The sequence below is a fragment of the Ipomoea triloba genome, chromosome 11 (assembly GCF_003576645.1).
Source record: "Ipomoea triloba cultivar NCNSP0323 chromosome 11, ASM357664v1".
In the NCBI taxonomy this organism is placed as follows: domain Eukaryota; kingdom Viridiplantae; phylum Streptophyta; class Magnoliopsida; order Solanales; family Convolvulaceae; genus Ipomoea; species Ipomoea triloba.
The window spans coordinates 4829881-4853245 of record NC_044926.1 but is presented as its reverse complement, the minus strand read 5'-3'; the positions used below and the strand labels follow the sequence as shown (position 1 = coordinate 4853245).

The 23365-nt window shown below is 35.2% G+C and overlaps 3 protein-coding genes across 17 annotated transcripts; 2 read left to right on the top strand and 1 right to left on the bottom strand.

Annotated features, from left to right (window-relative positions):
* Positions 1-207: 207 nt before the first annotated feature.
* LOC115996645 lies at positions 208-9182 on the top strand. Of its 15 annotated transcripts, XR_004093657.1 has the most exons (11): positions 208-448; positions 1343-1416; positions 1659-1700; positions 2365-2406; positions 3185-3268; positions 3552-3639; positions 3946-4043; positions 4158-4201; positions 5870-6342; positions 7036-7104; positions 8102-9178. XR_004093657.1 is itself a non-coding variant. In XM_031235993.1 (9 exons), exons 1-8 carry the CDS (start codon positions 265-267, stop codon positions 4176-4178), a joined length of 633 nt encoding a protein of 210 aa, XP_031091853.1. In that variant the 5' UTR covers positions 208-264; the 3' UTR covers positions 4179-4201; positions 4279-4550. The 15 variants fall into 15 exon arrangements, 14 of the variants coding, with proteins under 14 accessions (XP_031091853.1, XP_031091854.1, XP_031091851.1 ...); XM_031235993.1 differs by lacking the exons at positions 5870-6342; positions 7036-7104; positions 8102-9178 and adding an exon at positions 4279-4550; XM_031235994.1 differs by lacking the exons at positions 5870-6342; positions 7036-7104; positions 8102-9178 and adding an exon at positions 4276-4550.
* A 1968-nt stretch (positions 9183-11150) lies between these two features.
* LOC115997124 (vacuolar protein-sorting-associated protein 33 homolog) lies at positions 11151-18588 on the top strand. Its single transcript, XM_031236627.1, has 22 exons — positions 11151-11308; positions 11414-11453; positions 11629-11709; positions 12021-12215; positions 12303-12413; positions 12506-12571; positions 12716-12823; positions 12921-12965; positions 13196-13252; positions 13381-13478; positions 13797-13848; positions 14008-14064; positions 14407-14469; positions 14560-14666; positions 15230-15352; positions 15481-15562; positions 15651-15721; positions 16255-16335; positions 16750-16807; positions 16936-16997; positions 17537-17630; positions 18151-18588. Exons 1-22 carry the CDS (start codon positions 11256-11258, stop codon positions 18238-18240), a joined length of 1794 nt encoding a protein of 597 aa, XP_031092487.1. The 5' UTR covers positions 11151-11255; the 3' UTR covers positions 18241-18588.
* Positions 18589-19598: 1010 nt separating this feature from the next.
* LOC115997464 (ras-related protein RABF1) lies at positions 19599-23162 on the bottom strand. The gene is made up of 8 exons (XM_031237022.1): positions 22933-23162; positions 22638-22714; positions 21692-21775; positions 21420-21514; positions 21186-21291; positions 20395-20484; positions 20223-20309; positions 19599-19951 (listed from the first exon to the last, which is right to left on the bottom strand). The coding sequence occupies exons 1-8, from the start codon at positions 22955-22957 to the stop codon at positions 19913-19915; spliced, it is 603 nt and encodes a 200-aa protein (XP_031092882.1). The 5' UTR covers positions 22958-23162; the 3' UTR covers positions 19599-19912.
* Between the last annotated feature and the right edge of the window lie 203 nt (positions 23163-23365).

Sequence of the window (23365 nt, the reverse complement as noted above, 5' to 3'; positions counted from 1 at the left end):
GTAACAACTATTAAAACTAAAAGTGAAACAACATAAAAATAAAAGAATCATGTTACACACTCCTACTTTTAAGTTTTATCTTGCAAGTAGTTACTTTCTTCACATTTTTTTTTAAAAAAAAAATAGTATATAATATTTTACCTCTTTATTTTGTGAATAGTAATTTTAAAGTTGCTTGGCATTTATTAAAATAAAAAATATTGTAGCGAAAAAAGATAGGCAAAGGTTTAAGATAAAGGAAGTTGAGGGAGGAAGACAGGCTTCATGGCTTCCGCAGTATTCAGCTTAAGCAGCTCGAGCTCTTGCCTGAGATTCCACAGTAAACGTGGAGTCTTTTTGTCAAACCCTTCCAGTAATCCCCATTTCTCCAGAATTTTGTCAGCCAAAAATACCCAATTCCGGAATCTCAAGAAAAACAACTCTATACGAGCAACCAGCTCTGAGGAAGGTCTTTTCTTTCTTCCTATTTTCATCATTTCCCTTTCTCTTTTTGTGAAATATTCTTAAAATTCTGCATGTACTAGTTTAGTTTCCTTCCTAATTTCAGTAAATGTGTAACTGGTTGTTGATATGCTGAATTAGTTAATGGTATGCATATGGGTTGGATTATACTTTTGAGTTAATGACTTGAAATGAGCTTTGTTTTCAAACCGATTTAGAGTCCTAGTGTTCAATGCACCATTTTAGTTTGAAGGGCTGTCTCAATGTTGGCTGTCAGCTTCACAAATGGTGTGGTGTTTATGTTTGTTAAGTAAACTATAATCTATATAGGCTTGCGCTCCCATGAGAACCAGAACCTGCGAACTACTGCATGAGTGTACATAACTATTGAGACGTAGTTGCGTGTGCATTTGTGTAGTAGATTGTGTGCACTCATGAGTTCTCACCTAAGACATGGTTCTCATTTGAACGCAAATCTCTCTATATACATATAGTGGAGGGTTCACATGAGAACAAACTCCCAATTAAAAAAATGAGGATTGATCTCATCCTTCCATTTGAGTAGATTAATAGTTGAGTGTCCCTAAAAAATAAAGGAAAAATGATATAAATATTGCGATAATTATAAATTTGATCCCATATTTTTTTATACTAAAACTCTCAACAATTGATGAACCCTGGGACTGCTTACATCGGTCCTCACTTTTCACCGGATGGATTGTTCTCATTTGAGCCCACCTCTATTATATATAAAACAATGAATGTGCAGTCTCATTGCCAGTTTAAGTTGCACACCCTTCAATTTCATATGAGTAGGCAAAATGCCTTATTTTTCAGTTTAAACTTTTAGTTGTGATGAAACACATATTTCAATTATGTTCTTGGCAATGTCATTTTTCAGGCCTTCCCACCGAGTTGATTGAAGATTCCAAGTTTGTTCCTTTAAATGCTGAAGATCCAAGATATGGCCCACCGGTAAGTTCTGATCACTTATCTTCTGAGTTGAAACTGTGATTTGACCTCTGTAAATCACCCTGTACCATTGAACAAATGGTACATATCAATTTAATATGTATTGTTAACATGTAGTTTGATATGCGAAATCCATGATTTTGCTCAACATACTGGTATTTTTTTTTCGTTCCTTGATGCTTCTTTAGCTTATTTCTGTTAGTTACTCATCCATAGAGAACTGTTGAAATTACTTGGATGAACAGGCTTTGTTGCTGCTGGGCTTTGAATTGGAGGATGCTGTAAAGGTAATTGCGTTATGATCTAGTTGAATGCTTTTAAATTTTTGTTCATTTTAAAACCCGTTCTATGAGAAAGATGTTCATCAATCCTTCATGCTCTTCGTTACTACTTTTCACATTTTCTGTTCATCAATCCGATGAGCACCTAGCGCCTTCTACAACACTGTTGTTTATTTTTTCCCTCATTTTCGGCTGACTGTATGTTATGAACCTGTTTACTATAGTCCACATATTTGTGTATTTTAAATTTTTTATTTGATAAATTAAAGCTTTATAAAATACTACTCCTGATTGTCAAAACTCCCAGAAAGTTGGCTACGTGATGTTAATTGTTTGTTTTTTGCATATGCAATTCTTTCTTGTGGCATGCCCTGCATAGTTAACCTTCGAGATGCAGTTCAGAAGCAACTACATCAAACACAAATTTCACACGACCTCTCTCATTATGCTTGTGTATAGATAAACGAGATAAGAAGGAAATTTTGAAGATCACTAGAATATCTATAAATGGAAAACTTGAGGTTTCAAGAACATCTGCCTTAAAGCTATAGATCCTCTCAATCAGCTTTTTGAAAGTGGAGTCTTCAAAGATTTGAAAGAAAACACTTACATTTGTGGCCAGTTTAATTCTTAACCGCCATTACTGATATTCAAATATGTTCATCTGCAGATAAAACAATTTCTGAAGGAAATGGATGGTGAATTCCTAGAGGTAATGTGTATTTGTTTACGATTTTTAATACAGTTCTGCTAGCCTTTTGTTCCTCTGGTGCTTTGTCTTTATGCTGTATTTGGACGCCACTGGGGACTATCATGATTCATACGCCTAGTTTTGCCACATCATCCTTTCAGTTGCACATCACTTGTCTATGTGGCCGATGAACTCAAATAATGAGAGCCATCAGCCATGTAAGACTGGGGGTACCGAGTGTGATACTCATAGGTCTACCAAATAATTTGTCCCAAAAGACCCCTAAAAGGACTAACGTGAAGTACAGGAATAGCGATCTTCTACCACTATGTGTACATCCTTCTCTGCCAGACCTGTATATGCAGAAGCCTCGCATATTGGTTGCTACCTTGTTTAGCTGTATATTCTTGTAGAAATTTTCCACCCAACCCTTCTGCAGTGACCCTAATTTGAAGAACTTTACAACAGGGGACAACTCTAGCCAAGTTGGTCAAGGCTGTTGACTTAGTAACAACAAGATTACAAGTTCGACTCTCAGTTGGAGTAGCCTGTTGTCCTTCTTGGTTTGAGCCAGTCAGCTATGGGCAACCTAAGCTGGTTTGCTGACTAGTCACAATGCAGTGATGCACCCTCTGGGTATTCGCCTCATTTTGCTACAGGACATTCACTGCTGCTGGTTTTTTTGTGTGTGTGTGTGTGTGTGTGTGTTACTCATTGCATGCAGGCTAAATGAACAATTAGTCTATGAAGGTGAATTTCTTTTCTTTCACTTTTTCCTGATTTAGGATTCATAATGCAGATCATATTCTGCACTGAAGACATGATATCTCGCTCGATTTGGGAAGCAGTGAATACAAAACAACGAGATTTGAAAGCTCTGAAGGTTAAATTGCTCAACATTTTAGAAGCTTGTTTCTTTCTAAACTCTGACATGAATTCTCTTCAGCAAGTTCTATGCTAGTGATAAGGTTTGAAATCTTGGTTCTTTGCTGATAGACTGATAGTTGTGCAATGCAAGAATTCCAAGACCGTATTATTGTCCCCTTCTTTGTATTGAATGTATCAACTTTCTAGCGACCCTTAAGGTCTTCACGCATAGTTGTGGTCTTGTGGATACACCGATGATATAATAATTGGGATTGAGCAACACTTTTCTGCTTTTACAGATTGCGAAACCACTTCCAAGGATTTGCTTCCTGTCTGGTCTAACCGGAGAGGAGATGATGATGTTCATAGATGCCTTTCCAGAAAGCGGTAAACAATAGGAGTAATTTGGATGATTTCCATTCTCACGTCGCCAATAAAGATAGATATTTTTTTTTTTTGAGTACTATTGACTCTATTACAATGTAGTATCTGTTCATAATTACTTTCTCAACCAAATGAAGCACAAAGAGCTAATATCGCCTCCACTGAGACTCGAACCCACCCCTCCCATGTGGGGATGCAACCGGGTGCCACTAGACTATAAGGTCTTTGGCGTCGCCAATAAAGATATTAAATAATTCATCTGTCACTGTCGCTTAGTCGCTTCTCAATTGTTTCTGCTGGTGATTGCAGGACTAGAACAACCCGTCTTTGCAGCTCTCGTTCCTAATGCAGCCGATAAGCCACTTGAAGAGCTAATCGAGGAGATCATGGGGGACCATGAAACGCTGGTAAGTTAAAATGAACCGAACTTTAATTTCCTTGCATGAACTACGCACTCTGCATCTATCTATCATCGATCTGGTTGTGCTCTTGACTAATACCATCTCTCTGGTTTCTCGTAGTCTGGAACACGACAAAGCTAGGCCAGTAGTTGTCGCATATCGCGGTATGTTAAACCGCTACACAGCCTTTATAAATTAGCTTCTTTTTGGGGGTGATAATCCTGCCCAGCTGTTGCAGCAGCCATATATACACTTGCATGGCATTCTGGACTACAGGGAGGTTCAAAAGTTGAAACATGGTTGAGGTTGTCTCTAATGTATAGGTCCATGTTACCTAGTATATGTATTATATATTGGATTTTCTATAACATTGATTAGCACCAGTGTCGATAGCCAAAATTAGAAAATGTTGTACTGTAATATTTTTACAGTGTGCATTAGGTAAATATCGTATAACTCGATGTGTTTATAAGAATTAAACTTGTGATCTTTAGGTACGACAATTATGCTCTACCTACTCAGTTGTCCTTTTTGAGGCGCATTCTTGCATTGCTTTTAGGTGACGAGGAAAACTCTTAACCACTATTAGGGGCGTATATTGGGTAAAATTCGTTCAATGTGTAATAGTTAGCAAAGCACGCAAAAAAAGGTAAGTCGACCTAACTAAACTGTGTGCAACAAGCTAGATTAAGATAGTGTTGACAATAATTAAATTATTGTTATCTAAATTAAAGCATTGGCATATAAAATATAGGAAAAGTTTGTTAAAATATCCTACGATAAAGGACTAAATTAACCTTTTTGCCATTTCAAAAAAAATATTTTGTGTCTTGAAATTTACCCCCAAAAAGTTATTTTAAAATATAAAAGAATTAAGGTATTTATATTTATATAAAAAGAAACTCTTTTAAATATATGAAATTAAGGTAATTTACCACATAAAAACATTATATAACAACTATATATATAGAAACTACCATAAAATTATTATTAAACATAAAAAGAAAAATTTAAAAATAATTAAAAATTATTAAAGAAATTAAACAATAAAAAATAGTTAATTTGACCAATGAATGACAGGTAAAATGAGACCGAGAGAGTAATTATCAAATCAATAATTAACTAATTTGGTGAAGTTGTTCCTTGATCATACATTTTTGTAAAGTTATCAGCTGAACTATGACCACGGTTCGGTCTGAACCGTGCACTGTTGGAACCGGACCGGAACCAGAACCGTACGGACGGTTCCGGTTCCGGTTCCATAATATTTGGAACCGGACGGTTCCGGTTCCAAACCGGAAAATTAAAAAACAAAAAAATTTAATTATTATTTATTATTTAGTTAATGTTTAATTATTATTTGATTAAAGTTTAAACTTTAAAAAACATTTTAAAATTCAACTATAACAATTTTTTTAAAATATAGTTTAACTTTGAAGTTTAAATATTTAATATAACTATTTTAAACACATTTTAGAATGAAAACTTTTCAACAAAAAATATTAATTGTTGAATTTGGACAATTTTAAAAATTTTAAAAAAATTACAAATAAAAATTTAAAAAAATTGGTTCGAACCGGAACCGTCGATTCCAAACCGTACTTGAAAGGTTCGGTTCCGGTTCGATCGATTTCGGAACCGGGAACCGCCGGTTCGGAACCGGAACCGAACCGTGGTCATAACTTGGATAGAGAGACTACGGAATGGACGGTAGGATTTAAAAGGCAAAATCATTAGCCTCCTCGACTTATTTAATAATCTTATTATTAGTATGAAAAGTTTTGAAATTATAAGCCATATTTAATTACTTAACCCTTTTCATTAAACATCAGCTGGATAGAGACTAGCGAATGGACGGTGGGATTTAAAAGGCAAAATCATTAGCCTCCTCGAGAGTCGAGAAGCTCAAGCCTGAAGCCACAAAGTGAAGAAGGATTGAAGGAAGACTATCGTTGTCAGTGTCTGTCGTTAGTTGACTAACCCGATCTTGATAATGTGCTCTACCCAACACAACTAAAATAATCACCGCGTGAAACAGACAAAAAGATAGCCTATAGGCTATACATATATATACATTTTATTTTATGTACGGCTGTATATATCTGCAAGTATACAGTGGGGAAAGATCAGGTAACTCCATATCACCTCGCCATTCGAAAAGGGTTTTACTTTGATCTGTAAGTCGATTTCTCCTTTCATCCGTCTCATCTTTATACTAATGCCCAAGCACACAAAGCTAGAGAGGGAAAGATAGCAGCTTTTAGTGATTATCTTGCTTGCTGGCATAATTGTTTGTGAAATTGAGGTAAAATTGCATTTTGATTAATGGGCTTTTCATGAATTATTGTGGGAATTGATTGATTCACTGTCCTGGAGTTCCATTTCTTGATGTAATTGAGGTTTCACTGTTTACTATGCAATTGGTCTCCCTTACATTTGTTTTCTGGTTCACCAATTTTTAATTTTTCCATTAGCCCTGTACTCCTGTAGTGTTTATCTTGCTTGCTGGCATAATTGTTTGTGAAATTGAGGTAAAATTGCATTATGATTAATGGGCTGTCCCCTTCTTTTTTGGTGAAGAGGGAAACCAACAATCCCGTCTTGTTACCCTAGTCAGTAAATGACCAGTAAACCAGCCTAGGTTACTCATAGCTGAGCGGTTCAAATCAAGAAGGAACTTTGTTTTTTGGTTGTGTTTTTTATTTTTTATAAATTGTTCAATAGTTGTGGGGAATGTTGTTTCCAATGTGTTAATGCCAGGTACTAAAATGTCATGAAAGGCTTTTTGAAGTGAGCATCTCTTTTCATCAAAATGGTTTGGGTGGAAATGCATTAGTTTAAGTTATGAACTTATGATCACTAGATGCAATATGTATGGTGTTTTGGTGCCTAAATGAATCTTGAAATGAGAAGCTGCTTCTGCTTCAGGTGAAGCTATAAGCGTCTTTCTCTCCATGCTGTCAATGACGACTAATGGCTGCTTCTAAAATATCTGCAGGTTGGACATTTTACATTTTCTATCAACTACACAAATAAGCTTCTCATTGTGCATATGATCTATGTTCAAGTAAGATACTATCGGGTATCTAAATGTTCTCTTTTCACTTGAATATATAATACTTTGATCCCCCCCCCCCTCCCCGCCCACCCGTCTTAATTGTCTTGGGAGACTTTAATAGCATAAACTTACCTGTTTGCGATAGCAAGAGTTCTAAAGACAACCTTGACAACATCCTAGTCTTGGCAAATACTTAGATACATCTGACATAGCTATTTTGTGCTGAGAACAGTTCAAAATACGAAATGTTGGTACTGTGATTGAATTCAGTTGTTAGGTGGAATAGAAAAGGGGCCTCTAGCCGGCAAACTAGGGATAGGGATACAATTAGTAATCAAACCTAAGCAGTGTCTTAAGATTTATTCTGAATTTTAGTTTGCAATTATTGATCTATTATTCACAAGTGGAAAGAATTACTGGGGACAACCTTCTTAATGGAGGCTGCCCAATCGCATTAAGAGTTAAATTCATTTATCAGGATGGCCCACCATTGGTAAACATATTCACTTGCCGTGCTATTTGAGTGCCTACTGGACCACATTCACCTATTTCCCAGGCCTCAGGAACCTTCCCGAGTGAAGTGCACCCTTTGATGTCCTGAGCAGATAGTTTAAGCTGCAGATGAAAGAGTCTCGAGGATATACTGCATAATGCTGACTGTATTTGAGGAGGAAAAAAAATATCGGCTATCATAACGCAGATGAAAGTGTATAAAGCAAAGGATTTCATTTTCCGGTCACCTAAGTTGTATGTACCAAGTCACTCAAGCCCAGGGAAGTAGATAGGGTTCTTTTAGTCCTTGTAGAAAAAAGTTAGCCATATGGAAAGAGAGAAATTGATGAAAATGCTCGATTCAAGCTTGTTTGAGAATCTGATTTAGTTTAACTAGTATATATATTACTTCTCGGTGTTACTATCTGATATAGACTGTATTATCAACTTCTATGTCGGTCCTTATGAAACTTTGTTGATCTCGCTTTCTGTCATTAAATTTGCATACCACCAGTGATGATGAGCCGTTGTCCTTCAAAAAGATGCATGAATTTTCGACAACAGATGGTTTCGTGGAGATAGCTGATAACTTGGCAGACATGGTCAAATTTGTGGCAAACGAACCGTCTGTGGGGCTTTTCTACGTCCAACAGCATGTCCGTAACGCAGTGCCCAACCTCGTCAATCTCAAGAGTAAGGTTGTGGAGAAATCTCACGAGACAACTTTACACGCGGAAGATTTGGAGGATTCGATTGCCATGGCTAGATCGATGAAGGACTGTGGCTTTCCGATTGCTGAAGGGATGATTAAGGACATCAGACATTCCCTCACCGTCCTGTCAGCAAGAGACGGGAAGAAAGGGCTGATAAATATGCGAAGTTCAAGTTTTCAGCTCGGGAGAGGTACTTCTTGGGGCCGTAGTTCATCTCCCAAACCGGATGTTGAGAGAGGCGGGTACCTGTCAAAACTGTTCGGATCAGTTAGAGAAAAACCGAGCAGCATCAAGTGGCCTCAGCTCGAACCCCGGGAACTCAAACCCGCAAAGGCGGGCGAGCCTTCTTTTTCCTTCCGGCCCCAGACACCATTAGACGCGAGCTCCTCGTCAACCGTTGCAGATGCAGACAGCGATGACCTGCCCGTGTCGAGTGTGATAGTCGACGATGGACATGAGGTGCAGGTGGATAGAAGCCTGTCCCGAGATCACCGGATTCTTTCGTCCTCGAAGAGCTATGAGGAGTTGAGTTCAGAAGCAAGATTGGAACATTGGTTGGAAGGGACATCTAATCCCAATGCTGATTAATTGCTTGCAATTTGCTGATGCAGATGTGTTATACAGATGTACTTTCTTGTGAAGAGTCTCTCTTGTACTGGAATAAATGTCGGAGAAAGAAAGATGGGAATCAATAATGCTTAAATTTAGAGTGACTGTAAATTTCGAATAATCAATTTCCCAGATTTTGTTATTATTGTTTTTCAATTCTGTGCTAACAAATTGTGTATCATTTTGGTTCAAATTATGGAATTAATCTGTGTAATATCAATTAGCATTTGTATTGTCTATAATATTAACTCAAAAGGTAGTTCAAGTGACAAATGAGCTTTTTTTGTGGAGTCCCTTTTGACCAGCTTTCATACCTTTCGGAGTGAACGGAGATTAGTCAGGTGAACTCAGATCGTATCGTAACTCCGTAAGACAGATAGAGATAGACTGGAAACATCTCATCCCATAAGATGGACGGAGATAGGCTAGGAACGCTTCGTGGTTTACACTAAAAAAGAAGTATATACAATATTACTCTGACTCCAAAAAAAAAAAAGTATATATAATATTAAACTCTATAAATTGCATCAACTTAGTCCAACCAATAACAACATAAATGTTACTCCGTATATTGTTATTCGTGTAAGTGCACAACTACACAAAGCTATTACCCTATACCTTGCGATTGTTGGTAAAGCAAAAGTTCTGCATATTTAAGGGCTAACAAAACAAAAACTTATAGACTTATTTTGAGTTAGTTCACTAGTTAACTTGTGTTTCGTGACAAATCATGTATCAGCAAACTCATATAAAGTTGGGTGCACTGATTATATTAAATGAACATGTCTATTCAATGTGTAAGTTCTTCTATTTATTTTCCTTGTTCATTATATGCATCCATAAATGAACACATGATCTAAATTCAACATTAATATAGAGATGGTTTACAGAAGATAATCAATCATGAATTGACTTATGAGTCATGGTTAGTGAAGCCTATGAAGCTATGATTACTTAAATTTGGATCATCAATCATGATTGACTTATGAGTCATGATTAACTAAGTCTATGAAGTTTGGATTACTTAGGACTTGGATCGGGATCGTTATGTACTTATGTCCACCTATTTAGACGCCATAGCCTCAATAATATTTATAAATTTATTATTTTTAAATATAATAATAACTGTTAGAAATGTTTTTCAAAATAATACAATACTTTAGTACACAATTAATTAGAGAGTTTAGTAATCATCAATTTTCAAATTTCATTATATCTGGTTATGTGAGAGCTGCTCTTCTTAAGTTTAGCCAATGAATTATAGACAATATAAAAATAATTTATTGTAAAGCGCACTCTCAATGATTGCAAGTTTTCCCATGAATCAAAGTATCAAACAAATTGGTTAATGAGTTAATTAATCTGATAAAAGTGAGATAAAAATCACACACACTGACACAAAATTTAATTTAATACAAATAATATTATTTTAAAGGGAAAATGACACTTTTCCCCCTATGTTATGTGCATATAGCACTTTTTCCCCTGTATTATTAAAGTGGCAGTTTTCCCCCTCGGTTATTTTAAAGTGGTAGTTTTTCCCCCTGTAATGTTAAATTGACATTTTTGCCCTTAAAAATAATTATTTTATTTATTTTTATTCTCCAACCAATTATTACTAATATGTAAGGAAAATCACGGTTCGATACGAACCTAACCGAACACTGTAGTAATTGAACTTAAATAGTATGGACGGTAGTTACGGTTACGATTCAGAACCGAAAAAATAAAATAAAATAATTGTTGAATTTAGACTATTTTTAAATAAGAAATATAAATAAATAAATAAATAAATAAGTTTTGATTGGCGTTCAAAAGCGAAATTGGAATCGAACCGTACCGATTTATCAAAATAAGTTTTTGATCATTTTCACTATATATGACTGTGGTTTAGTTCCGATTCACGGTTTAACAATTATTTAATTTTATTTTTTTCAGTTCTGAATCGTAACCAGAACCGTCCATACTATTTCGGTATGATTGCTATGGTTAGGTTCGAACCGAATCGTGATCATCCATACATATAAGTAATAATTTGTTGGAGAAGAAAAACAAATGAAATACTTATTTTTAAGGGTAAAAATGCCAATTTAACATTTCAGGGGGAAAAACAGCCACTTTAATAACACAGGGGAGAAAAATGCTATATACACATAACATAGGGGAAAAAAGTGCAATTTTCTCTATTTTAAATTTGGTGAAATCGGGTTTCAAAACAAGACCCGTAATGGGAAAAGTGGATACCCGAATCTGAACCCGGTGTAGGCTGTGGTACAAGCAAAAAGATGTGCACTGAACAGAGAATTTAGAACGAACGACACCGGAGAGAAGAGCAGGAAACGGAAAATGGCGCAAATTCCTAACCTCGACAACGCTCCCATAAACCTCGCTTCCATAAGGTGCATATATTGTGCTTTACCTATCTGAAAAATAATTAATTTTACTAATTTTCTTTATGTCTGTGTTGTTCTCGATGACAACTCATTGCTGTATTGATATTACAGAGATCAATCACAGAAGGAGCTGGTGATGATCTTGAGGAACGTAAGTTCAATTCGATTTTTGTTATATGGATTTCACTTGTGCTTGCTTTATACTGATGCATGCCTAATTTCTGAATTTCCTGTTAGAGTTTGGCAGTGCTCGATGAATTTATTTCAAATTTGGAATTCTCAATTAATAATGCATTTTTATTTTTATTTTTAATTGGGGGTTGCAGATTCGAGGGCAGAAGTGTTTAGTTATCGATCCCAAGCTTAGTGGCTCACTCTCACTTCTTGTGCAGAGTTCAATTCTCAAGGCAACATTCTTTATCTCTATCTGCTACTCTCTTTTTGTTTCTCATTCATTTGAAGCTATGTATTTTCTTAACCAGTATAAATGTGATATTTCAGTAATTTCAACTTTCAAGTCATGGAAATGAGAGAAAGATGAAGTCTTTCGTTGCTAAATTCGTTAATTTTGGGGGGTGGGGGGATGTTGTTATTGCAAACTTGCTACTTGAAATGATTAGGTGCAAATAAAGGGGTTGAGAGACCGATATGAGTTATAAGCACAATGAAGATTTTTCTATATGTATTTTCCAAATTTTATTTTGGTGATCATAAACAGGAACTTGGGGCTGAATTGCGTCATCTTACAAGCGAACCTGTTCAAACAGATTGTACTAAAGTTGTTTATCTCGTTCGAGCTCAGCTTGACTTAATGAAGAGCATTTGCTCGCAAATTCACCATGATACTTCTAAGGGTATTCAAAGAGAGTATTTTTTGTATTTTGTTCCTCGTCGTGCTGTTGTATGTGAAAAGGTTTGTTTCCCTGTCCTAGCTTATGTTGGAATTATTTCACGCTTGAGATCTTGGTGTATTTTGTCCCCAACTTTGTGTGCAATACAGATACTTGAGGAAGAGAAAGTTCACCACTTGTTGACTATAGGCGAGTATCCCTTGTATCTACTTCCACTGGATGACGATGTTTTGTCTTTTGAACTTGACACTGCTTACAGAGTATGTCTGGTCCTTGTGTCGTCTTTGGCTTTCAGAATATTTTATACATCTTTATGATATACATATAAATGTAGTTGCAATTTACCTGACAGGAATTCACAGTTGATGGAGACACTACTTCTCTTTGGCACATAGCAAAAGCTATTCACAAGCTTGAGGTTTTTCTTTTAGAATTTCATCACCCTTTGTGAATAAACTTCATATTTTATGACATGGATAGAGATAAACATAAAGAAAAGTTGGTTATGCAAAATAAATTTTATTCACTTTTTTGACTGCTGTATGTTGATTTATAAATGCAGTGTTCCTTTGGTGTCATACCAAATGTGAGGGCCAAAGGGAAAGCATCTGTTCGTGTTGCTGACATTTTAAATCGGATGCAAGCTGAAGAACCTGTGAACACAGCTGATGTAATTAGAACGTGAAGCCTTATGAACAACATTATACCTGAGTGCGTCATACACCATAACTTATACAAATGACATTATTTTAATTCTTCCAATGCAGGCTGTTGTACCAGATATTAACACTCTCATCCTTATTGACAGAGAGGTATCCACTTCTTTTTTAGAAAAAATATTTCATGTTTCCATTTTAGTGCATACAAGTGTACAACCATGAAAGTTCATGTCTTCATGAGTATACTTCCTTTTCTTTTGTACAAAGTTGTATATGCATGCAACATGAGTGAATGATGTAGAGAGAAGTTTGATTAGTATCATATAGAAGGCATGAAATGACAAATCTGTTAGATTAGTTCTAAGACTCAAAACATGTTGCAGGTAGACATGGTTACTCCTATGTGTTCCCAGTTAACATATGAAGGGCTACTAGATGAGGTAAAAATGTTCTTTTTGAAAGTACTATTATTCTGCATGTGTTAAGGTGAATGTTAGACATTGCTATATCGGTAGTGAAAACAGGATAAGCACACTTTTGTAAAAATTCTCTAATGGGTTTCATACAGTTTCTTGGTATCAATAATGGTGCTGTGGAGTTAGATGCTTCTATAATGGGTGCCCAGCAGCAGGAGGGGAAGAAGACAAAGGTTCCTCTAAATTCTAGGTAAATTTTCTCTTTGAATTTTCAATTGCTAGAGAAGTATTAATTTCCATTTGATACTGCTATATGCCTTTCAGGAATGAAGTTGTCTTTACTCTTTACTAACCTTGTTGAATGCTCATAGGCATTTTTAGCTCTTAAGATGCTCTTTATTGTACTGTATTTAGGTTTTGAGGATTGTCAAAGTTAGGCTTGCACTTATGAATGTGGCCTATAATGAGAAATGTTTTTTTTTACACCCTTGTATGCTTGGCTATGCATGCTATAGGTGCATAATACATGTCTAGCTCTTCGGCCTGTTGACCTAGAGTGTCCTTGCAGTGACAAGCTATTCAAAGAGATACGGAATCAGAACTTTGAAGTTGTTGTCCAGGTTGATCTATTTTTTTAAGCTTTCTTTACACAGTTTAGATAATTTGAACATCCTTTTTCCATGTCATTTTTGTGAAGTTTCTGTTTTCCTTGTTCTGAACTAGCACCACTACTATTTTTGTATTTGGTCCTTTAATTGCCATTTGCAGTGCAATTGCAGGTTCTACGTCAAAGAGCAACATCCATGAAGCAAGATTACACTGAGATGCAGTCTACTGTAAGGCCACATATTCATAAATGTGCATGGAATGCTTTGACTTTGATACCTGATTAGACCTTTTAAGACTTGTGCAGTCATTTTGGTTCCAGCAACACAATTAATTAGCCCACTTGGAAAATGAATTCAAGAGAGAATGCTAAAGTTATTTATTTTTATGTATACTTTGAAGTCAAAGGCTGTAGCCTCGGTGGTGTTCTCTTTTTATGAGCTCCAAATAAACTAATAATTTGTTTACATTTTTACTTATGTTGTGTATATTCAATACCAAGAGATTTTTTCCATTGGATGTGCTATATTATAGAAGTCCATATATAATTCGTTGTTGTGTATTTGATGCAGAACCAATCAGTTTCTGAATTGAAAGATTTTGTTAAAAAACTCAACTCGTTGCCTGAAATGACAGTAAGTTCATATGTACTCCAGATTAGTTAACATCCATTTTCAGTAGTGTCAAAATATAGTGATAATAATTGCTTTTTCTCTCCTTTTCAGAGGCATATTAATCTTGCTCAGCATTTGACTCAATTTACATCTAAACCTTCATTTCTTGGGCGGCTTGATATGGAACACACTATGGTGGAGTCTGAAAGTTATGATATGTAAGTTACATTTTAACTTTCATTTTGTTATTGGTTGGGAATCAAGAAGAAATGTCTTATGCAATAGTATTACTTACTATAAAGACTATCATATTTTATAATGTTCCAAGGTCTGGGGTGATGACTGTTTCCCATATTGCTTTAAAAAAACATATTTGTGTTACTAATAAGCCCACTGTTTACGTGTAAGCATGCACTTCTATCACATTAAGTTATGTATACATGAAGGTTATCCTCACTAGAGTTTCTTTGATTTTCTTTTCTTCCTTGTAATTTACTGTAACATCTTTTGTTATGACAGTTTCTGGTTCATTCTCTATATTTGCTTACTTTGGTTCATCTTCTACTTTTGAAAAATGGAACTAAGTTTTTCTTTTGCCATCACAAACATTTTAGTACTCATAGAAAATATGTGACGTACATGGGACATCCTTGTAACTTCATCTGTCTCAGTTTACGTCCAAGTTTTAATTCATCTAAATATTAATTGCAGCATTTCAAACTAGCATTTTTGTGTAACTATTGAGGATAAATATGAAAGCTAATGCTATATGTGGATACAGATGCATGGAGTACATTGAAGAGATGATCCATAAGCAGGAACCTCTTCTCAATGTTCTACGCCTTCTCATCTTATTTTCAATCACAAATTCTGGATTACCAAAAAGGAATTTTGACTATTTAAGGCAAGTGGAATATAAATGACATCTTCTATAAATTACTTATTTTCTGTCTGTCACTTTATTTTAAATTTCTCTGTTCCCTATGTCGTTGGAAAGTTAGCATATTTCAGTTTTTCTTGTCTTTTGTTTAGGCGGGAGTTACTTCACAGCTATGGTTTTGAGCACATTGCAACTTTGAATAATTTGGAAAAAGCGGGATTGTTCAGGAAACAGGTCTGTTGCTTGGTTGTTGTTACATTTCTCTGCTTGATGTATTACTATATTCCATCATGGTGAATTTGGCATTTGTTCCTCCTCTCAGGATTCAAAAAGCAACTGGATAACAATTAAACGTGCTCTCCAGCTTGTTGTTGAGGACACTGACACTGCCAAGTATGCATTTTTCTTTTGGGAGTCTGCTCTTGCAGACCAACTTCTTATCTCAGACTTCAGAAGATGATTTTGCTCTCAAATGTGCTTCACATCTATTGCTAGCATTTGCTTGTTTAAGACTTTAAGCTGCATATTATTGTTCAAGCCACTTTACAGGCTCAATTAAAATAAACTCTACCACATATGATACTTCTTAGCTTCATATTTGTAAAGATATTAAGCCAGAAATTGTGAACTTATATTACTTTATGAAGCTTTTAGGGGCATCTATTCATCTTGGTTGCAATTGTGATGTGTGTTTTTGAGCAGTAGAAATATGCAGAAAGACAGTTTTTACTCTTGGGTGGGAGTGTTTTTATCTAAAATTAGGGTGATTAGTGCATTCATTTGAGATTAAAGGATTAAAAATGAGTCAAAGTCTCAAAGAAACAAAATGTTCTGTGGGCCTATAATCTGAATATCATATAATTTTGGAAATTTACTCACGATACTTTGTTTGGTATCTGATCCTTAATATTCTTTATGTAATACAGCCCCAATGATATATCCTATGTGTTTTCTGGATACTCACCCCTCAGCATTCGCCTTGTTCAGCATGCGATCCGGTCTGGATGGTAAACTCTTTCTCTGAAGAGTTCTGTTGGATAATATTTGCCATATTACTGCACTATGAACTTATATCTACGCAGTTGGTTTCTATCTTCATCTGATAGTAATATAGTGTAAGAGAAAGAAGCCTAGGAGGTCAAGGCTGAAAAAAAGTATAAACTGGGTTTGCAGATTTAATGTTTGAAAAATTCAAAAACCTGCTCTTCTTAAAGGAGATTCCAATTTAATCATTTATGAAGAATTTTTGTGCATTATTTTTCAACATTCTTTTTTCCATTTAGTTGCAGTAGAAACTGAACTCCTATGTCATGAACATTATAATCCAGAGGCATTGGCTTGAGACTCAATTTAGTCTCAGTCCTTATTCCCCTTGCTTGTACCCAAAAAAAAAAGGTAAACTAATATTGAATATCTTACAGGCGTCCCATTGAAGAAATATTAAGAATGCTGCCAGGGCCACACTCAGATAGCAAGAGGGTAACCTTCATTTTACGTTAATGGTTGAAATTTCTATATTAGACTCTGTTCTGGATCTTATCATTTTTGTTTAATATAGCAGGACCACATAAGAATCTGAAATGTGTTTTCATGAACTGTCTTTACAGAGTGGATTTGCAAGTAGTCCATCCTTCGACAATCTACTGGGGTCTGCACATAATTCAGACAAGTAAGGTTCTTGCAATGTTCTCGACCATGTGCACATAGATCCTCATAATGTCTAGACATATGATTTTAGATTAATTTTTAACAGAAGATATAAGAGTATTTCATGTGTTGTTCATCTTTGATATGATCATTAAAATTTGAACACGGATAGAAAGCAACAGTAATTTGGACTTGATGCGAGAGAGAGAGAGAAGAGAAGATGGGGGCTAAACATAGTAGTGTTGGATATTCTGGAAGCAGCTAACCTGCTCAAGTTTTATGAAAAGTTAACTTTTACTTCACAGTCGTAACAGCAAAAGTCTTATTGTTGTTTATCTATCTTCATTATTTATTTATTTATATTTTGGTGGAGGGTGATAAGTGAGGCCATTATGCTGCTTCACAATAACTTCATCTTGTGGTATTCCCTTTTTGAGGACTTTTTTGTGTCCTCCATCATCCAAATTAGGTTATTCTCTAATCTATTGCAGCAATAAAGCTGCAATTCTCATTCTATCCTCTGCCCATTATTAATTTTTGTAACACCTTTTGATATTACAGAGTTGGTGATGGAAGGCGCTCAGTGGTGCTTGTCGTCTTCATTGGTGGGGTGACCTTTGCTGAGATTAACGCTCTTCGGTTCCTCAGTTCCCAGGTCTACATTAATTCCTTAATTAATTAACAGAATCGGCTTCTGGTTTCTTCCCTTTTTACTACATTTCAATTTTTTGAAGATGCCTGGATTTAAAAATAAAAAATAAAAAATAAAAAAATGCAGTAATGGCTTACCCACGTGCTTCGAAATATTACAAGTATTGAACTAAATATTCTATATTGCTCGATGAAAATCATATACTAATGTATTGTCCCAATTGCTAAGGATGATAACCGTGTTCTATGCTTAGCCAAATTCCTGGTATTATTGGTTGCTCCAAATTCTGGATAGAAAAATATATAGACTTCATTCCAATTCATACATTCTGTGAAACAATTGTACTTTACATAAGAGTGCTTTTATTCAAATGATTTCTAGTATTCCCTGTGCATATAAGACGATGTTCAAAGGTTCAGAAAAATCACATGAAACTTTTACTTTATCAGAAGTTACAAATGATCAACTTCCACCGTTTTCTCGGTCTATTTTCCAATGTCTTGATGCGATTTATAATCTGCAGGAGGGGATGGCATATGATTTGATTGTACTGACTACAAATATAGTTAACGGGCACACATTGATAGACACATTTGTGGAGAAATTGGGATGACTTCTAAAGATCTACTTCTTGATATTTGCTAAGAAAACCATGGAAGAGACTGGAAGCGAGGCTTTTTGTTGTCGATTGCTTCGTTCACGTTTGGTGATATTGTTTATGAGTGAGCTTTCATACAATGATCATTGTGTTGTGTGTGGGTTGGCAAATAAAAGCGAGTTTTTATGAGTTTTGGATGTATAATAGTTCATTTTGGTTGTGTTATGTAGCAGAGAACACAGATAATGGCAAAATTGCACTTATTTATTACAGAGTATGTACTTAAGCTACAAGTTTAAGCAGATGTGTTACGTGTATGTGTATTGAGCCTTAAGGAGAATTGAATTTGCATTTCTTGGTGAAGGATGAACAGATTCTCATAACCCACAAGATTGCTCCCCCGGTAGGCCAATTGTTATATCGTGGATTAAGATTCATCGTACTCATTGTGGATTATGTTTAAAGTATGTAATAACAATTAATATATTATATACAGAGTACTTTTAATTTATTTACAGATACATAAATATGTTAATTGAAGGTACATAATCTAAATTAAGATTCACAATGCGGAACTTGACAAGCACTATGTGGTGCTCATTAGGGAGTGAAGTCGATGAAACGTCATCTGCTTCTAATGGTGGGTTTTGGTTTCTTTGCACCGAAGCGGGCATAGCAAGTGTCGGCTTTCCATTGGTCGGTTAGGGCTATAGGTCTCAAAGAACTAAATTTTCTCCTATGTGTCCTAGTTGAGAGGCCAATTCATGGTGGAAAAGGGCTACCTGGAAGAAGGCTATTCAGTATTTGATAAGGTTCAAAGGAAACTGAAAAGTGTCTAGAGTTAACGTTATTCAGAGTGAAGTCATCTACTCGTCCTAACAAAAAGGGTGACCTAGGAAATAATTACCTAGTGTTTGACCAGATTCAGAGTGAAGTTGTCCAAAGAAAAAAAGGACTATTTAATGCCGAGAAGAGTCTAGAGTGCCAGCCAAATAGAGTAGACCACAACTAACGTCAACTTCTCAAAGGTAGGAATGATATGGTTTTCACAACTTATTAGATACTTTTGCGTGATAATTTATCACTCTATTTTGTTCTTGATATCTATACATAACCCAAACCTCCCACTATCACCCCATAAAATAGCAACAAAATGGATGTAGCCCTCTCACCCCATAGATTTCGTTGGTCTTTTCTGTTACATCTTGTGGACAATATTTACTGTAAGAGAGAAATAAATAAATTAGATGGAAGACTATCAGTTAACAGTATCAACCAGTTAGAACAGGCGCAAAACACTTCTTTTTGCCCCCCTAATTTAATGTTGCAGGCATGCATTGTAATAAAAGACAAGGCATTTCAGAGAATTCATATAGTTCATCAAATATTAATCTTCAATTAAATGGGAATATGTAAAATATGATAATTTTGGCAGTTGACAAAACACGCAATACTATTTCAAAACACACATCCAAGTCCAGAATGTGTAGAAATGGGCATTTGAGATATGCCTCCATCAGAAGATTCAAGTAATAGCTGTGCCTCCAAGACATATTTGAAGAGCATCTAGTCAAACTTAGATTAATCTCGGCGAGAAGATGAAGAAGCTGGAAATCTTTCATTTACATAATATTACAGACGTAAGCGGCAATCTATCGCGCATTGTTGCTTTTTCCATGCTTGACAATCAAGAGGCAGGTGGGCGAGGAAGTCTCTTAGCAATCTCCTGTCAAATAAAATTACCCAAAAAAAAACACACATCAGCTTCTTATGTGAGAATGTGTCCTTGCAAGGAATGAAAGGGTTCGTTCATTATTGATTGTATGGACAGTTAGAGATAAAGAATGGTACTATGAAAAGGTACTGTCTAAGGTATGGTAACTTTCCAATTTGAGTTTCGAATTTATGTCATTCAAAATGAAACCGTGATTAATATATGATTCCCCTAATTTAGGTTCAGAAAATAAGAGAACTTCTAGATATGGGAAGGAACGTACCTCAAACAGTTGGTTTATATTATCTGCTGTTTTAGCAGAAGTTTCGATAAAGAACATGCCATTCTTTTCAGCATAATCAATTGCATCCTTCACGTATACAAAAAGTAAGTGTTGGTAACTGAACAATAATTGTCAGAATGAAAGAAAGGATGAGATGGAATATCTTGCTCACTTGGACAGAGACTTCTCGTTTTTCCAGGAGATCAGCTTTGTTGCCAACAAGAGCCATGATTATATCAGGGCTTCCATGCTTCTGCAATTCCTATATATACAAATGCCAAAGTCGGTTACTTTTACTAATAAAAACACAGTTCTGATTTCAACAGAGAAGAGTGTTTCAAAACAATTCATTTCAAGAATGACTTTTGCGTTTTTGGTGATGCTAATATAGACTTGGCTGCAGTCATAGTGCTTAAGAAGATAATATGGTAAAGTAATTAGAAGAAAATTAGTAAATGTTTCCTTCGTATTCAAGTCTGCCTGTGCCAAGAGGTGTGATGCAGGTATCATTGTAGATTACCGCACAGTTGGGGGAAAATTGAAGGGGAAAATGGTAGAAAGAGTACAGTGTGCATGAAATCATGAAAATATAACCAATCTATGCGGAATGGTTTTATGCAGTAAAATAATATCGCCTGAAGATGGCTTTCTTCATCAAGTAACATGGAACACTTACAAATAGTCTAAAAAGTCTAAATGCCTAGTTGCCGGCAACCTGTTTGCAGCCCAAAATGATATGATGACAAATATAAAGCCTTTTTTTCTCTTTACAGCCTCAAAATGAAGAAGATGTGGAAGCAAAGGAGAACCAGGGGGAAAAGAAACTTAATACAAGTACTTGTTCTAGGCTTAAACCGCTTAATAAGTAGTCAAAAATATTACACCATATATCTTAGAAACTTTCACATTATTATATTTGACTAAAGAAAATATTTAGCAGACACAATCATCTTAGAGTAATACCTTAACCCAATATTGTGCTTTGATGAATGAATCAGGATTTGTAATATCATAAACAATAACTGCAACAGCAGCACCCCTGTAGTAAAGTGGTGCAAGTGCTGCATACCTAAAAAGAAAGCAACCACGTATAAGTAGTCCTTATCAAATTAAAAGAGATTCTATTTCTTTTCCCTTTCTATTTTCTCCTTAAAGAAATTCAGTGGTGCTTAAGAGAGATTAGAGTCTAAACACTACCTTTCCTGACCAGCAGTATCCCAAATTTCAAACTTAACCGTAGTAGAATCCTGCAAGGCTATTGTCTGAGATAGAAAAGAAGCCCCGACAGTCACCTAAAACCATCAAAAGATTTATTGTTCAAACATTTGCTACTCAATTCCATAGTGTTCAGAAGACAAGAGATACATAATATGTATTTAGAGGCCAACCCAAAAGAGGGCTAATTTATTAAAAGAGGCTAAAGAAAGAAAGGGAGGTTCTTATTGGCATACATCACTGGATAGACTTACCTTTGATGTTGGATCAAATTGACCACGGACAAAACGCAGAACGATGCAACTTTTTCCAACACCAGAATCACCCAAAAGTACGAGCTGCAAAGATCATGGTAAGGGAAGATTACTTGTGGCAATGCAGAAAACATTAGTAAGCCTGTGTTTTGATTGTCTGTATAACATAATTATGACAAAGACATAAAAACTTTAGTAAAGTTCACATCAATCCCTAATTTTTAGTTTTCTGCCATCATAGCCATCTGAAGGTAAGCAATGGATTTTAATATTTCATTAATTACAAAACTGAGAATTGCATTACTTATCACTTAATTTAAGTTAGGGATAAAATTCCATGAGACAACAGTTTAATATAACTTGTAACATAATTATGTCAAAGACATAAAAACTTTAGTAAAGCTCATATCAATCCCTAATTTTTAGTTTTATGCCATCATAGCCACTTGAAGGTAAGCAATGGGTTTTAATATTTCGTTAATTACAAAACTGAGAGTTGCATTACTCATGGCTTAATATAACTTAGGGATACTATTCCATGAGACAACAGTTTAATATAACTTGTCACTACTGATCACATCTAATTTACAATTATCAATCAATATTCACCACACCCACATAGCTTCTTAGTTCTCAAAATCATTCTTTCTGACTTATTCGACAAGTGAACCATTACTATACCTTTTTCTACTTTATTTGCCTAGAAAATTGTCAATTTTTTTTAGATGTACATAATAAATTCTCCAATATAGTTCATGCAAAACAACACAAGCTCCTCAACATACCTCAGCTTCATGGTTCTGAAAACATCTTCCTTTTGACAAGGTAAACACGATATCCGCAAAGATTAAAAGTATAATCTTTTTATTCTTCTTATTTTACTTCTTTCTCATAATCAATAATCTAACAGTTTCAAAAAAAAGAAAAATTAAATTCCAAAATATACCTTCACCCGAAGATTTTTAGGATCATTTGTGACAGCACTTTCAGGATTAAGTCCTCCTTTCTGTCCCAAACTCCTATCTGCACCTCAAAAAACCGAGAATCACTTAACCATAAACAACAATTCACTGATTATAAAAGAAAGGCTCAATTATCTCAGAGAATTAAGTGAGCGGTCCCCTTTGAGGGGAATTTAGGATACTGCAACATAAATTCAGCTGATCAATTTCATTTTTTCATCTAAAATTCAAGAAATTTAACACCAGACAACAAATTTAGGGTTTGGGTGTTGGAATTACCTGGAACCGAAGAGGAGCAACCCATGTCCTACCCGATTCCGTACGTCGATCTATAAAGAGAGAGATATATACACACGGTGATTACCTGGGATAGAGGTTTAGAAGATCTATGAGATAGGAGAAAGGGGTTTGGGGATGATCTTCCTTTTCGATCTGAACCAATCCGTACTTCTTTTTTTCTTTTCTCCTTTTTCTGGTTGATTTTCAGAGGAAAATTCGGTTAGTGGAAATTGGAAAAGAATTCCAGGTGCAATTTCTTTTTTTATTTTTTCTAATTTTTCAAGAAGTTTGGAAATAAAATATTGACAAAAAAATAAATTATTTTATTTGTCTTTCCTTATAAGAAAATCATTATAAATACTCTTTATTACATATATTGAAAAATGTAAATTTTAAATATCAAAATGTAAAAGTATTACATTTTTCATCAAAA

What these genes read in the sequence shown, in the direction of transcription:
- LOC115997124 (XM_031236627.1), top strand. Translation starts at nt 11,256, where the DNA reads ATGGCGCAAATTCCTAACCTCGACAACGCTCCCATAAACCTCGCTTCC. An exon ending in GAGGACACTGACACTGCCAA is followed by an intron (nt 15,722 to 16,254) that starts GTATGCATTTTT and finishes TATGTAATACAG; the next exon opens with CCCCAATGATATATCCTATG. An exon ending in CACACTCAGATAGCAAGAGG is followed by an intron (nt 16,808 to 16,935) that starts GTAACCTTCATT and finishes CTGTCTTTACAG; the next exon opens with AGTGGATTTGCAAGTAGTCC.
- LOC115997464 (XM_031237022.1), bottom strand. Translation starts at nt 22,957, where the DNA reads ATGGGTTGCTCCTCTTCGGTTCCAG. An exon ending in TTGCTCCTCTTCGGTTCCAG is followed by an intron (nt 22,715 to 22,932) that starts GTAATTCCAACA and finishes TTTGAGGTGCAG; the next exon opens with ATAGGAGTTTGGGACAGAAA. An exon ending in GATACTGCTGGTCAGGAAAG is followed by an intron (nt 21,292 to 21,419) that starts GTAGTGTTTAGA and finishes CTTTCTTTTTAG; the next exon opens with GTATGCAGCACTTGCACCAC.